The 15455-nt window shown below is 55.1% G+C and overlaps 2 protein-coding genes across 8 annotated transcripts in view; both read left to right on the top strand.

Annotated features, from left to right (window-relative positions):
* HNRNPM (heterogeneous nuclear ribonucleoprotein M) overlaps positions 1-15455 on the top strand; it is an 89107-nt gene that overhangs the window by 5853 nt on the left and 67799 nt on the right. The window lies entirely within an intron of this gene.
* Positions 5288-15018, top strand: RAB11B (RAB11B, member RAS oncogene family). The gene is made up of 5 exons (XM_061150515.1): positions 5288-5434; positions 11843-12038; positions 12844-13037; positions 13379-13459; positions 14032-15018. The coding sequence occupies exons 1-5, from the start codon at positions 5395-5397 to the stop codon at positions 14175-14177; spliced, it is 657 nt and encodes a 218-aa protein (XP_061006498.1). The 5' UTR covers positions 5288-5394; the 3' UTR covers positions 14178-15018.

Genomic DNA, 15455 nt, shown 5'->3' on the forward strand with positions numbered 1-15455 from the left:
TCCATTTGGACCGACCATATCTAAGGGTTCAGCAGCCACAGTGGCCAATGGCCACCATCTTGCACAACCCAGTTCTACTGTGTTACTTTTTTTAACACTTGCAGGATCTTAGTTCTCCCACCAGGGATTGAACCCCACAACCTCGGCAGTGAGAGCTCAGAGTTCTAACCACTGAACTGCCAGGGAATTCCCTCTATTCTGTTACATTAACGCAGAGTTTCGCGTAAACTCTTCCCACTTTTGGCTATGTCTGCAAAAGTTTTCCTTTAAATTAGCTTTAAAATATATACATATAGGGGGGTGAGGAGGGGTGAATTAAAAGAAAATACATATGTGTGTGTGTATGTAGTATGTGTGTGTGTGTATATATATGTGTGTGTGTATATATATAGGCTTCACAGGTGGCACTAGGGGTAAAGAACACGCCTGCCAGTGCAGGAAACATAAGAGACACAGGTTCTTCGATCCCTGGGTCGGGAAGATCCCCTGGAAGAGAGCATGGCAACCCACTCCAGTATTCTTGCCTGGAGAATCCCCCGGGAGAGAGGAGCCTGGCAGGCTACAGTCCATGCAGTTACAAAAGAGGCAGACATGACTAAAGTGATAGCGCGTGAGCGCACACCCACTCATATAAATTCAACTAATATTTCTTAAGCACCTACTAAAGGCCAAGCCCTGTCCCAAGTGCTTGGGACACTCTAATCAATAGAAAGATTCCTGTCTGGGGACTTCCCTGGTGGTCCAGTGGCTAAGACTCTACCCTCCCAATGCAGGGGACACAGGTTCCACCCTGGTCAGGGAGCCAGACGTCACATGCCACAACAAAAGACCCTATATGCCACAGCAAAAGATCAGAGATCCCCCATTGCCACAACTAAGACCTGGCTTGGCCAAATGAATAAAAATAAATTAATTTTTAAAATAAATAAATACATTTTAAAAAGATTTGTCTCAGCACCATGCGTGTATTCCCATTACAGATAAGGGTCTAAATGGAGACACTGTTATAATTGATGGTCCAAGAGACACTGTTGAGAGTGAAAGGGGGGGTGTGTTAATAATTAAGCCAGATGACACACTCCCAGGCATACAGGGGCTTACTGACCCAGTTTTTTTAAAAAGTAGAGGCATATCTCTACAGCATGTGGAAAACCCATATCACTTGCATAAATAGGTTAGGAAACACATAAATAGGTTAGGAAAACTAAAGTCAGTGAAAAAACAATGCCAATTCCAGTTAGAGGGACTTCCCTGACGGTCCAGCAGTTAGGACTCTGCTTTCACTCCCAAGGGTGCGGATTAAATTTCTGGTTTCAGGGAACTAAGATCCTGCAAGCTTCATGGATCGGCCAAAATTAAATAAATAGACTCTGAGCTCTCAGTGTTCTGGGCTCAGGTTCAATCCCTGGTCAGGGAACTAGATCACACAGGCCACAACTAAAGATGCCACAAAGAAGACTGAAGATCACTCCTGCCGCAACTAAGACCTGGCAAGACATGGCACAACCAAATAAATAAAAATAGATACTTTCAAATTTCTGAAAAATGTCTCTCTATATAATTGAATATATATTATATATATATATGAATCACTCTACTATACATCTGAAATTAACACAACACTGTAAATCAACTATACTTCAATAAAGAATTAAAAAAAGAACTGAAAAAAAAGGTACAACTTTCTCAGTATGTGTGTGCATGTGTTAAGCTGCTTCAGTTCGTGTCTGACTCTCTGTGACCCCATGGACTGTAGCCCACTAGGCTCTTCTGTCCATGGGATTCATTCACCAGGCAAGAGACTGGAGTGGGTTGCCATTTCGTCCTCCAGGGTATCTTCCCGACCCACGAACCAAACCCAGGGATCAAGCCTATGTCTCTTGCATCTCCTGCGTGGGCATGCGGGTTCTTTACCATTAGTGCCACCTGGGAAGCCCCATAAACACACGGCTGCTGCTGCAGCTGCTGCTAAGTCACTTCAGTTGTGTCCGACTTTGCGCCACCCCATAGACGGCAGTCCACCAGGCTTACCCGTCCCTGGGATTCGCCAGGCAAGAACACTGGAGTGGGTTGCCATTTCCTTCTCCAGTGCATGAAAGTAAAAAGTGAAAGTGAAGTTGCTCAGTTGTGTCCGACTCTTCTGGACCCCATGGACTGTTGACTATCAGGCTCCTCCGTCCATGGGATTCTCCAGGCAAGAGCACTGGAGTGGGTTGTCATTTCCTGCTCCAATATACACACTACTAAACATAAAATAGGTAACCAACAAGGGCCTATTGTACACTACAGGGAACTATATTCAATATTTTGCAATAGCCTATAATGGAAGATAATCTGAGATATATATATTTATATGAATATATATTCATATATATTTATGTGAATCACTTTCCTATATACCTGAAAGTAACAGAACACTGTAAATCAAATGAAAGTGAAAGTGTTAGTTCAATCGTGTCTGACTCTGCAACACCATGGACTGTAGCCCATCAGTCTCCTCCATCCACGGGGATTTCCCAGGCAAGAATACTGGAGTGGATTGCCATTTACTTCTCCAGGGGATCTTCTCGACCCAGGGATCAAACCCGGGTCTCCGGCATTGCAGGCGGATTCTTTACCATCTGAGCCACCAGGGAATCCCATTGTAAATCAACTATAATTCAATTTGAAAAGAAAGAAAGAAAGACTCTGTCTGACTCCTATGCAAAGAACAGACTGTGTGAGGTGAGCACAGAGCAGGGAATTTGGGGAGCAGGAAACAACACAGGTCCAGGGAGTGATGACAGGGCCTGGATAGGGGCAGCAGCAGAGGAGAGGGTGACAAGTGGTCAGACATTTAGGAGGGAGGAGGGACAGAGTAAGGCAATTGAGGGAGCGGATGGGAGAGAGGGGCAGGGGAATAAAGGATGAGAAAAAGAGAGGAGTCCACAACCTCTGGCTTTGATGATAGGAGTTGGGGGATGGAGTCACAGGAGGAGGAGAGAATATGAGAAAAGAGGTCAAATTTGTGTTTGGGATGCCTGGTAAACATCCCAAGGATGAGGTCCAGGAGGCAATTATAATAATTACTATCATTAGCACATGAGCTCTATGTTTACACTGGTGCCTGCATGCTCAGTTGTGTCTGACTCATTGCAACCCCGTGAACTGTAGCCTGCCCACCAGGCTCCTCTGTCTATAAAATTTTCCAGGCAAGAATACTGGATTGGGTTGCCATTTCCTCCTCCAGGGATCTTCCTGACCCAGGGATCAAACCTGAGTCTCCTGCGTCTCCTGCATTGTAGGCAAATTCTTTACCACTATGCCACCTGGGAAGCTCCTATACTTACACTATCATTAATCAACCATTTATTGTGCACGAGCTGTGACAAAGCAGTGATGGCCACAGACACAGTCTCTGCCCTCACAGGGTTGATGCTCTGTTGGTGGGAGGCAGAAACTAAATATGTTCATAGATCTGTGAAAATTAAAAACAGGAAACCTCAACTAAAATTGGCATCAGAGGGACTTCCCTGGTGGTCCAGTGGTTAAGACCCCACACTCCCAATGCAGGGGGCCCAGGTTCTATCCCTGGTCAGGAAACAAGATTCCACATGATGCAACTAAGAGCCTCCATGACTCAACTAAAAGATCCTGCACGCGGCAACTAAGATCCAGTGCAGACAAATTAAAAAAAAAAAAAAAAAAAAATGGAGTTAAAAAGGCTTGCAGAGGGAGCTCTTATGACCTGTCACTCTTCAATTACCCCAAACAGGAAGACATCAGTTACAGACGGGAACCAGAAGAGGCACCTTATGCTCCCAAACAGAAACTGCTACTACTTTACTAAAGTGGGAGAAAAGAAGACTTTCTTCCTGCCCAGCCAATGGAAACACAACTCAGCCAATCAAAAGCTGGCCTCACCTGAAGGCTTTCATTTTTCTGTTGTGGGTGACTTCTTTGTTCCACCCTATTTCCTATAAAAGTCTTCCATTTTATACAATCCTAAAGGAAATCAACCCTCAATATTCATTGGAAGGACTGATGCTGAAGCTGAATCTCCAATACTTTGGCCACCTGATTTGAAGAGTCAGCTCATCGAAAAAGACACTGATGTGGGGAAAGATTGAAGGCAAGAGAAGAGGGAAACAGAGGATGCAATGCTTGGATGGCATCACTGACTCAATGGACATGATTTTGAGCAAACTCTGGGAGATGGTGAAGGACAGGGAAGCCTGGGGTGCTGCAGCCCATGGGGTCACAAAAAGTCGGACACAACTGAGTTACTGAACAACTGGGAATTGTCTCTGCTTGACAGACGAGATGCTGCTTGATTCATGAATCTTTTAATAAAAGCAATAAGATCTTCACATTTACTCAGTTGAATTTTGTTTATTAACAGGATTGAGATGGAAATACATACTTTAATGTCAAGGGAAGATAAATAAATCCTCCTTATGGGGGAGAAGATGTGGAATAAAGCAGGATAAAGAGACAGAGAGGGGGAAAATGTCTGACATCCCATATGTTGTTGTTTAGTCGCTCAGACCCCATGAACTGTAGCCTACCAGGTTTCTCTGTTCATGGGATTCTTCAGGCAAGAATACTAGAGTGGGTTGCCATTTCCTTCTCCAGATTCAAACCTGCGTCTCCTGCTTGGCAGAGGGATTCTGACATCCAGTAAGGATTTATAAATATTTGTTAAACAAAGACCCAATGACTGACGGTGGGTGGTAGATTAAGTATCTGTTTAGGTCAATGATCTAGTTATACTCCAAGATTCCCTAAGGTTTCTTCCCTGTTAAACAGTGTGAGGAAACTGAGGCCAATGTAGGGATGGAAACTGCAACTCAGAAAGAAGGTGACCTCTAAGCAGAAAAGGTCCACACGCAGATGCCCGCCAGGAGCTGTCATTTACTGGGGCATCTAGGGTGGGAGTGGGCGTACCGCAGAGCAGCGCGCATTGACCTATGACGTCATCGGGACGTTAACTAGCGTAACACTACCTGGACGTAGCCCCATTTCCCTTCCCGGACAGGTCCTCTGGTGGCCCGGTACTATCAGAATCAAACCTCTCATTGGCTACTCGTCCCGTCAATCCGTTCCATTCTTCCAGTCTTCCGCCCCGCCTTCCAGAACTCGCTTCTGATAGGCTGGTGAGGCTGTCATTTTGGAAAGGTCCGCATTCCTTCCGCCTTTCTCCAGGAGACCGAGGGCGAAGAAGGTGGATCTCTGGAGGTGCCCACCCCGGAGGCTCTGCTTCCGTCTCTTATTGGCTGTCCTGGGTGCCGGTCTCTATACCACCCACCGCTGATTGGCCATTCGGCCGCCGCTCTGCCCGGCGCCGGCTCCGCCCCCGTCGGGTGTTTGTGGTGGGGCTGCGGAGTCGCCGATCCCGCCGGAAGCGCCAGGACAATGGGGACCCGGGACGACGAGTACGACTACCTATTCAAAGGTGCGGTCGGTGGGGCACAGACGGGCAAGCGGGCGGCAGCAGGCAGGAGCCGAGGCTGCGCTTTAGGCCTCTGGGCCTAGGCCGGAGCCCGAAGCTTGGAGCCCGGCAGGCTAGGCAGCCGGGAAGGCCAGTGCAGGCCGGTCTTGGTCAAGTTCGGGCCAGGGTGCGCGGCCATGCGAGGCCGGCTGCCCAGAGAGGCTTGGGGGCCCGGGATGCGCCTAGGCGGGGCCACGGCCCAGAGGGGGTGGGGCCCCGGGCAGTGGGAGAGGCCGTTAGGGGCGGGGCCTTCAGAGGGGCGGGGCCGGCCCAGCATTTGGCGGGCAGGGCTGGGTTGAAAGCTCCTTTCGTGTGGGGGCGGGGCCGTTAGAGGCGGTGCTAGGATATGGTGGGCGTGTCCAAGGAATGGGCTGGGCGAATGGGGGCGGTGCTCTCACCTAGTGGGAGGGGCCTGTTTTGATTGGTGGCAGTGCCTCTGTAGGGTATCTGGGATGGTAGGGGCGAACAATGGAGGTCAAGGTGTGTGGGGCGGGGCCAGTGGACCCTGGATTGGGAAGTGGAGTCGGAAATGCGTTGAGGGGCACCTGGAGTGGGGTGTCAGTGTGTGTGCTAAACCCAGACCTGATGGTTAACTCTTAGAACTCTTAAGAGCGCCATCCAAGTACCTGCACTTTTCTAAGCACTTTACACACGTGAATTCATTGAAGCCCTCGCCACAACCCTGTGAAGTCGGTATTGTATTATCCAGCCTTTTTCTTTACGACCCTGGAAACAGGCACAATTTACGTGCTGGAGCAGGGTTTGAACCTAGACCACTTAAGCAGTGTATCTGGGGTTGTCAGATCTGAGTGGGGTTGTCAGACCTCCTCCTCCAACCTACCGAAGGATCTTCCTTGGCCAGGGAACAGGGCTCTAGGAGCCTCAAGTAAGACGTGGGCAGGTCAGGCAGCCATTGCTGGGCTGGCTTAGGGGTCACCGACTTTCCAGGGCCTTCTGTGCCAACCTAGGCTTTGGCCAGGTCCTGTGCCGCTGAGCTGTGCTCCCCGGCTGACACTGGCCATCCTTGAGAGCTAACTCCAGGCCCACTCGGGACTCCCTTGCCATGCGACTTCCCATGCCAGCCTTTGGCATCTTTGCCTCGTTGGGGGAGCTTGACCATGGCTGGGAGTGTAGTGTGTCCATCACTATGTGTCTGTGGTATCATCCCCGGTTGAGTCTGGGGTTCTGGGGACCTTGGGGATATAGAAAGTGGGATCTCCACCTGGTGAATGGTTTCTGGGCAGAGGGAGTGCCTGTGCCACTCTGTCACACAGCGTTGTGGGCTCCAGGAGCTGCTTGCACGCCCATAGGTTGCCAGCAGGTGAGGCTCTGTGGTCAGCAGGCATCTGGCTCAGGTGCTGACTGAGCCCTGGGGGGTCTCACTTTATAGGTGGAGAATGGACACTCTGTCAGGGCTTTGAGGGTGGGTGACGGGTGGCCTGGATGCCAGTCCTGCAGCAGATGGTGCCTATGTCTACCCAGCCTACCCCAGGGGGCTGCTCCCCAGGTGCTAACTGGCCCCCACCTGCATGTGTTACTGCTAGGGCAGGCCAGGGCAGGGGGCATTCCTCCCAGAGTCTCTTTCTTTTTTAAATGTTTATTTATTTGGCTGCATCGGGACTTAGTTGCGGCACGTGGGATCTAGTTCCCTGACCAAGGAACGAACCTTGGCCCCCTTGCATTGGGAGCATGGAGTCTTAGCCACTAGACCACCAGGGAAATTCCCTCTCCCAGTGTTCCTGTGGTCCTTCCTCACTTGTTATTTGCAAGGCTGGTTTAGGGGTCACTCACTTTCCAGGGCCTTCTGTGCCAACCTAGGCTTTGACCAGGTCCTGTGCCGCTGAGCTGGTCTCCCCGGCTGACATTGGCCACCCTTGAGAGCTAACTCCAGGCCCACTCGGAACACAACCATTTGCTGTTTTAAATAATCTAGCTCCAAGTGTTTGCACGAGTCATCTTTTGTCCTTTGGTTTATTTCCTTGAAGTCTGTTCCCAGAAGTACAGTTACTGGGTCAGGGGCACTGGAACTGGGTTGTGTGCTTCCCAGGACCCATCTCCTGAGTCCTCTTTCTGGAGATACTTCAGGGACAACTGGCCCCAGGGGGCGGTGCCCGCCCGCCCAACTGCCCTCTTCCCCTGCGCTCCAGCAGGTGCCCTGCTGACCTCGAGCGGGGTCAGAAGTGACAGTCTAACCCACAAGGTCAGCGGTTCCCAGCCTGGTCATCTGAATCCTCACCTTCACACTTAATGCCTTGTCAGAGGACCCCTCTATTATTTTTTTACTATTATTTATTTTTGGCTGTGCTAGGTCTTCGTTGCTGTGCGGGCTTTTCTCTTGTTGCGGCAAGCGGGGGCTACTTTCTTTGCAGTGGTGTGGGCTTCTCATTGCTATGGCTTCTCTCATTGCAGAGCACAGACTCTAGGGTATGCGTGCTTCAGTAGTTTCGGCTCCCAGGCTCAATAATTGTGGCACACAGGCTTAGCTGCCCTGTGGCATGAGGGATCATCCTGGACCAGGGATCGAACCTGTGTCTCCTGCACTGGCAGGTGATTCTTTACCACTGAAACACCAGGGAAGAGCCCCCCCCCCCCCCCCATTAACTTTTAATATTTGCCTTTAAATCCACTCAGTTAAATAGGAAAAGGAAATTCTGACTCTGGGAAATAAGGAAGGAAGACAGCAGGCAGGCGAGCTGCCACCATCGCATCACTGGCCATAAATATGACGAGTGGACAGAAATGTGAACACGTTGCGCCCCACAGGCCCTCCTGCGACCCCATGGCTTGCAGAGGGTCGGGCCTGGGCAGTAGAGAGCTGTCCAGGACACAGCTGTGCCGGAGGGGTTGATAAGGATCCACTTTCTCACCACACAGCTCCCTGGCCCTGCCGCCTGGTAGGGGGAGCCCTTCCCAAGTGGAGGGGTTTGTGATCCTCCTATCCCCCATCCTGTGCCCAGCCTCCCCCAGGCTTCAGTCACCTTTTCCTGGCCCTGCCCTGGGCACGGAGGGGCCACACCACTCACTTGGGACACTGGCTGCCCTCTGCCCAGCCCTCCCAGCACCAATGTGGTTTTCTGGCAGCCACATCACAGGTTGGCTCCCCTGACCTCCTGGTCAAGACCAACAGATCCCCCTGCAGATTTTCCCACGTGCTTCTCCTTTTCCTCTGGGCTCATCCCTCCCACCCACAGAAGTGAGTTTGTTTACTTGTATCTAATTATAGATCCTCACTTTTATCCTGCTAACATTTTATCCTTTTCAACCAAGGGCCATTTCCCCAGCCTGCCCGTCAGTCTCCCACGGGTGCCCCTGACCTCTCCTCCGATGGACCAGGCGGTGAAGTCCACAGTGAGGTCCATCTGTGACCCCAGGAGGAGCATCTGTGACCCCTGATCGGCCTGGAGCGGGTGGGGGGTGGGGGGGCGCCCCTGATAGCCATTCAATGGCCTGAGTGTCAGAAGCTGGACTCTAGATGTGCTGCACTGTCCTGGGCCAGGGCAGGGGACCAAGGGTTTCCAAGAGGTGCCAGCTCTTTGTTTTTGCCAGCGGTGCTTGCCTGCTTGGCCAGCCAAGTGGTGTGCCCCAGGGGCCCATGTCCCGGCCAGTGATGCCACCAACTTCTGGGGAAATGCTGGGGGCCATGTCCTCAAGGGCTCTTTCTTCCCCTGAGACAACAGATGACTTGTATTTTGGACAATGCCATCCTCATCCCACAGCCTGCACACAGGACTGGCCTGGCCACTGCCCCACCAGCCAGTTCTGCACTGGGCACTGCGTGCCAGGGACCTAGGGGGCAGCCTTGCCTTCCCGCCATTTGTCTGGGCTGTGGCTGGTGGCCCTTGTGTGGCTCTGGCCTCCACTGTTCTCACTGCATGACCTTGGGCCAGGGGACTTGGTCACTCTGGGTTAAGCGTCCCCAGCTGTACATGACCATGTGAGCATCTGTCCCTGGGGTGGCCCTGCAAACTCCATAACAAGGCCCTTAGGGCTGGGCCTGGCCTGGGGGCTCAAGAGATTGTTGGCTGGGCCAGAGCAGACCCCATGTGGCAAATGGGGCCCCCAGGCTGGACAGATGGACAGGGCTGGGAAGACAGAGAGAGGGTAGGGGGAATACAGGGCCGGACCCAAAGGGACCTTCTTCCTCCTCATTTCCTGTTCTGTTCCTGAGGACATGAGAACTGTGTGCAAACCCTCCTGGCTTTGGGAAGGAGGTCAGGGGTTGGGGGTGTGGACAGTGGCCCCCCTGGCCTGGCTAGGAGCCCTTGGCCCTCAGGCCCATGGTCACTGACCTCCATCCACCATTCTCTGAAGTCAGTTTGGCATTCTTGTGTCCAGTGCCCACGGTGTGAGGAGAGGACACTGGCATTGTCATCGGTGGCTTGGCCACCTGGTAGTTTGAGAGGAGAGGAGGTGCCTGAACCCAGGGGTTTTGAAGGATGAATAGGAGTTCGCCAGCTATGCTAGGGGGTCAGGATACCCCAGATGGTGGGAGAGGAGAAGGCTAAACCCAGACCCCTGAGCTCAGCCCCTTGGGAAGCCTGGGTTCACATCCTGCTGAACCACTCTTCAACTGGATGGCCCCGTGTAAATAGCGGCCTCTGTCTGCACCTCAGTTTCTCATCTGTAAAATGGGTCATGTAATGTATCTATGAGGTGATGGCACATCAAGAGCTTTCTTAGCACAGAACATTCTTATTGTTCTTGTTATTCTTGGCTCTGATGTGGCCAGTTCAGAGAGGGTACTGAGACCTGGGAGCTGCCTGGCCTAACCTTCCTTCCTTATAGCCCAAGGATGGTGACCTGGGCATCTCCCAGTGGGGGAGAGGTGGGCCTGGGAAGCTCCGCCAGCCCCTTTGGCATTTGTTCATCCGATAGGCATTAATCAGGTGTGTCCTGTACCCCGGCACCACACCAGGTCCTGGGGATACAACAGGAAACCAGGTTGTCCAAGATGGCTATCCTCGAGGCAGTGACAAAAAAATTATTAAATGAAAGCTGGCGAGTGTGGTGGGGTGGAAGCTATGGAGGAAAGGCAGGGAAGGGGACTGGGGAGTGACGTTTTAAGAGAATGGCAGGGGTTGGCCTCCTTGATCAAGTGCCACCTGAGGGGCCACACAGAGGAAATGAGAGCAGGAACCAGGTGGGTACCTGGGGAAGAACCTTCCAGGTAAAGGGTAGTATCATGAGGAGGCCCACGTGTCTGGAACAGAGTGAATGAGGGGGAAAAAGAGGGGAGGTGAGGGCAGGGAGGGGACGGAGCAGGTCATGCAGGGCCCTGTGGGCTCTGGACTTTGGAGGTGGGAGCCCTATGAGCGGGTGGAAGCTGGGGGGAACCCACTCCGGGTGCTCACAGGCGCCCTCTGGCGGCTTAGAGGAAAACAGCCAGTTCGTCGAAGCTGAGACTAAACATACAAGCGCCTGTCTGGGGTCGTGGAGCCGCGAAGCGGTAAGAAGCAGCAGGAATCATGGCACACACACATAAAATTTCTCATCAAGGAAAAACTTTTCGCTGGGGTCTTGAGCGACCATGTCCGCAGCCCCTGGGGTGCCAGAGCCTAAGACCAACGCTTGGGCGTCCCTGTGGTTTCCAACTGGAGCATCTAGAAAGAGACGCTGCGTCTTCTGCACTGCACACACACTGAACACGCTGACACGAGTCCCCGGGACTGTATTCTGGGTCTGAGCGCAGCCCCTCCTGGCCTTTCCACCCGAGAGCCTGGAGCGGCTGGGCCCCCAGAGGCAGTGCTTCCACAGGTGGGGACAGGAAGCACGATAAAGGGAAGAGTGGGGAGAGACTCGCACGTTTTCTGCCCTGCTCTGCCCTCGCGGCTCAGGCAGGCTCTTGTTCCGGCATGCCTGCAGGGTGCTCTGGCCCCCTCTCCCCCGCCAGCCTGTCCCAGGGTACGAGATGTTGGCTGAGTTCTGATCCCAGGCATTCCCGTGACCCTCTCCCTGAGGTGCTCCTGTTACTGTCTTCCTGTGGAAAAGGCAGCCCAGAGAGGTTACGTGACCTGCCGAGGTCACCAGTCCTGAGGCTTTCTCAGGCATGCCCTGACTTCCCAGGTCACCAGGGAAGCTTGGGGCTTGGGACCATTGAGGTTTGCGACTCCCCAGGCTGCCTTCTGCCCAGTGCCTGGGTCCCCTGGGCAGCCCTGCTCTGAAGGACCCTGTTCATGCTGTACCTTGGGCGAGGGGCCCAAGACAGCACTGACTCTCCTCCGTCTGACTCTGCCATGGGTCTGCAGCACCCTGGGGGCCGCTGTGCAGGCCCTGTGGGTGGACGTGGGCGGCATGTGGGGTCTTGGCTCTGGGGCACTGCCCACTTCTGGCCCAGGGAGCCTCACTCAGGCCCCTCCCCACCCCTCCCCCCAGTGGTGCTCATCGGGGACTCGGGCGTGGGGAAGAGCAACCTGCTGTCCCGCTTCACCCGCAACGAGTTCAACCTGGAGAGCAAGAGCACCATCGGCGTGGAATTCGCCACCCGCAGCATCCAGGTGGACGGCAAGACCATCAAGGCGCAGATCTGGGACACTGCTGGCCAGGAGCGCTACCGCGCCATCACCTCGGCGTGAGCAGTGGGGCCAGGGGAGAGGGGGATCGTGAACACAACCCTGAGAGCAGGAGGCGCAGGGTGGAGGGGCAAGATCCCTGGGAGCTGTGGGACCTGCTAGAAGGCTGGTGCCCAGTCTTGGCCATGCTGTGACCCCCAGGTGGGCACGCCCCACAGCCCCTCTGACCCCAGGTCTTGTTGAGGTATTGCCGTGTCGCTGGGCACTGGCTGCACGGTGAAGGCTGTCATCGTCAGTCTTGGCCTGGGCCACTCTCCTCTGCCTGCTCCCCAGCCTGTCTGCTCAGCCTGCCAGCCCGCCATCAGTGCTCACACCAGGCCCCACTCCATCCTGGCCTCCCAGTGGCCACCCAGCCATCATGACCCCCTCGGGCTGCCTCTTCCCTGACCCTTCCAACTCCCATCAGCCAGTTGCTGCCTCCTGGATTCCTTTCACTGAGGCTGGGTCCCCCTCTTCTCCTTGATCTCTCAGACTGAATGCCTGTCCATCCGTCTCCTTGGTGCCCTGGACAGGACCGGCCACAGTGGGCACTAGAGCATCTTCCCTTTCCCTGTGTGGTGGTCTTCTCCTTTTAGTGGCTGACCCCAGGAGTGTCTTCTGACCCCAGACCCCCAGCTCCCTCCTCAGGCCTCCCCATTCCTAAGCTGAATCTGGGGGGTGGAGCTGGGGCATCAGGACATGCACCCCTCTCTCGAGGCCACGTAGGTCACCCCTCAGGCTAAGGAGCCGCTGCCCGCGGAGCCTGGGAAGCCCCCTCGGGCACTGGCTCAGCTCGCGCCTGGCCACGCCCCTCCATCCTCACAGGTACTACCGTGGCGCAGTGGGCGCCCTGCTGGTGTATGACATTGCCAAGCACCTGACGTACGAGAACGTGGAGCGCTGGCTGAAGGAGCTGCGGGACCACGCGGACAGCAACATCGTCATCATGCTGGTGGGCAACAAGAGCGACCTGCGCCACCTGCGGGCTGTGCCCACCGACGAGGCCCGTGCCTTCGCAGGCAAGTGCCCGCCAGACCTGAGGGGTGGCCAGATGGCGGCTGGGGGGTCACTCTGGGTCATCCACTCCGGCCAGGGCCTCAAGGGGCCATGCTCCTGAGAGCCAGACTCTGACTGAGGCGTCAGAGAAGCATCTGGAAGGCAGGCAAGGCAGTTGGCCTGTGGCCACAGAGCCAGCCTCCCCTCCCTGAGAGTAAGTATCCTGTCCTACCCCTTTGGCCCCCGACCTTCATCTCCTGGGCCAGGTGAGTAGGCAGGTAGGCAGGGTCCCTAGAAGAGGGTAGGGGTGCCCCCTACCCCACCCCCACCAGTTGACTCACCTGGGCCTTATCTTCTCTTCCAGAAAAAAACAACTTGTCCTTCATTGAGACCTCAGCCCTGGATTCCACCAACGTGGAAGAAGCGTTCAAGAACATCCTCACAGGTGGTCACAGGCCCAGCTGGGGTCCCAGAGGGTGGGCCTGGGCAGGGCCCCAGCCACCCTGGTCACATGCTCCAGAGCACAGCCCCCAAACCTTCTTTCGTGAAAACCACTGTTCAGTCTGGACATGGGGACATACAGGGCCTGCTCCACAGCATGAGGCCAGGTCCCACCCGTGTGTTACTCAGAACACAGGGACCCTCCTGCAGGTGGGCCCTGGGTAGCTTCACTAGAGAACAGCCTGCGGGGGCAGTTGGGGAGGCATGTGGCCTCAGGGACTCGGAGCCCCCAGGCTTCTCGAAATTTCTCCTTTGGAAAAGAAGGCCTCTGATCTTACAGAACCGAGTGGCCCTGGCTGGGAGGTACATCTGCAGACAGGTGTGGGTCCTGTTCCCGGGTACACAGCTAGCCTTGGGGATTGGGGGAACCTCCGGGAGCCCATTAGGGGGCGCCCAGGGCACAGTGGGAGCCTTTGGGAGGGATTTCAACTCAGCATCCGGAGGGCTGCCTGGAGGAAGTGACATCCAGAAGAGTACTGCGGCCTCACCCGGTGCTTCCCTCCCCCCACCCCGTAGAGATCTATCGCATCGTGTCACAGAAGCAGATTGCGGACCGCGCAGCACACGACGAGTCCCCCGGAAACAACGTTGTGGACATCAGCGTGCCGCCCACCACCGACGGACAGAAACCCAACAAGCTGCAGTGCTGCCAGAACCTGTGACCGCCCCGCGCCTGTTCTGAGCGTGCGTGCACGTCCCGGCCCTCCGCCCCCCTCACTGCCCCGCCCCCACCCTCCCGCCCCTCTGTGACTGGCTCCCGCCCTCCCCTCGAGCTCCGCACGAAGAACCAAACCAAGGAAAGCTAGGAGCCCCTGGCTGCTGCACCTGCTCTCCTTGGGTTCCAGTGGGCCTCTCATCTCTGCGGGGCGGGAGGGTGGTAGGGGGAAGGGCGCGGGCCAGAGGCCAGGAGGATGAGCAGCAGGCTCCTCCAGTTTTCCACCGCTGCCTGGGGGAGCGATCGCCGCCCTCCCTCTCTGGTGGGTTCCCACCCAGAACCCCACTCCCGGCTGATTCAGCCGGACGAGCAAGGCGCCGGGGGCCGGGCAGGCGGACACTCTTGGCTCTCAACCTCCTGCTCGCTCACGCACAGCCGGCACCGCGCACGCCTTCAACCTCTCCCGCGCGTGCGCGACTCAAGCTCCTGCCTGTAGATTTATGCTGGGAGAAGCCCCTCTCCCCACCTCCCCCTCCTTTTTGCACGCAGCGCGCTCTCCAGCCTTCACCCCATCCCGTGCCCCCCTCTCTGTCTTGTCTCCCCGTCTGGTCAGGAACCTGTTTGCAAGTGAAGCAATATCTCCGTGTTTTGTATATACAACCGCTCTTGTAGCCTTTGGTTTTTTGTTATTGTAGAGAAACACAGATTCTTTATACACTTTGTAAGATTTACGCCAAACCCTAGCTCTCGATCTCTTATTCTCCCTGTGGCCCCTGCACTGTTGCCCGGATGCCTCGTTTCTCTCGCCCGGTTACTAAAATGTATAATTCGAACTTCCTGTACAGAAACCTGCCGCTGCGCCTTTGTCTTCTTTTTCTCCACCAGGCGGCGCTTTTGAGCTGGAATCGCACTGCAGGCGCCCACCGCCCCGTGGCTCAGCCCCCGCCCACGACAGAGCAGAGTCCACGGTGGTCCTGGGGTGGGTGAGGGTGTGGTTTGGGTGGACCCTCTTCTTGCCGCCCCGAGGCAGGGAGGGAGGGAGGAAAGGCTGGGGGTTGGGCAGTTAGACTCCCCGGCACTAGGACTGCCAGCCCTAAGACCTGAGGGTGTGAAGGGGTGGGCTGTGTCCACTGCTCCCCGTTCTCAGCCCCCGGGTTGGGGTTCACTGCTGACATTCTACCGCCCACCTGGCCTCCTCCTCAGCTGTCACCTTGCTCGATGTCAGCTCCACCCCAGCTCACCCCATCCTAGACCAACCTCTGAGGAGTGACCACTGGGGGGACCC

This window comes from Dama dama, chromosome 9 (genome assembly GCF_033118175.1).
Source record: "Dama dama isolate Ldn47 chromosome 9, ASM3311817v1, whole genome shotgun sequence".
NCBI classification, from domain to species: Eukaryota; Metazoa; Chordata; class Mammalia; order Artiodactyla; family Cervidae; genus Dama; species Dama dama.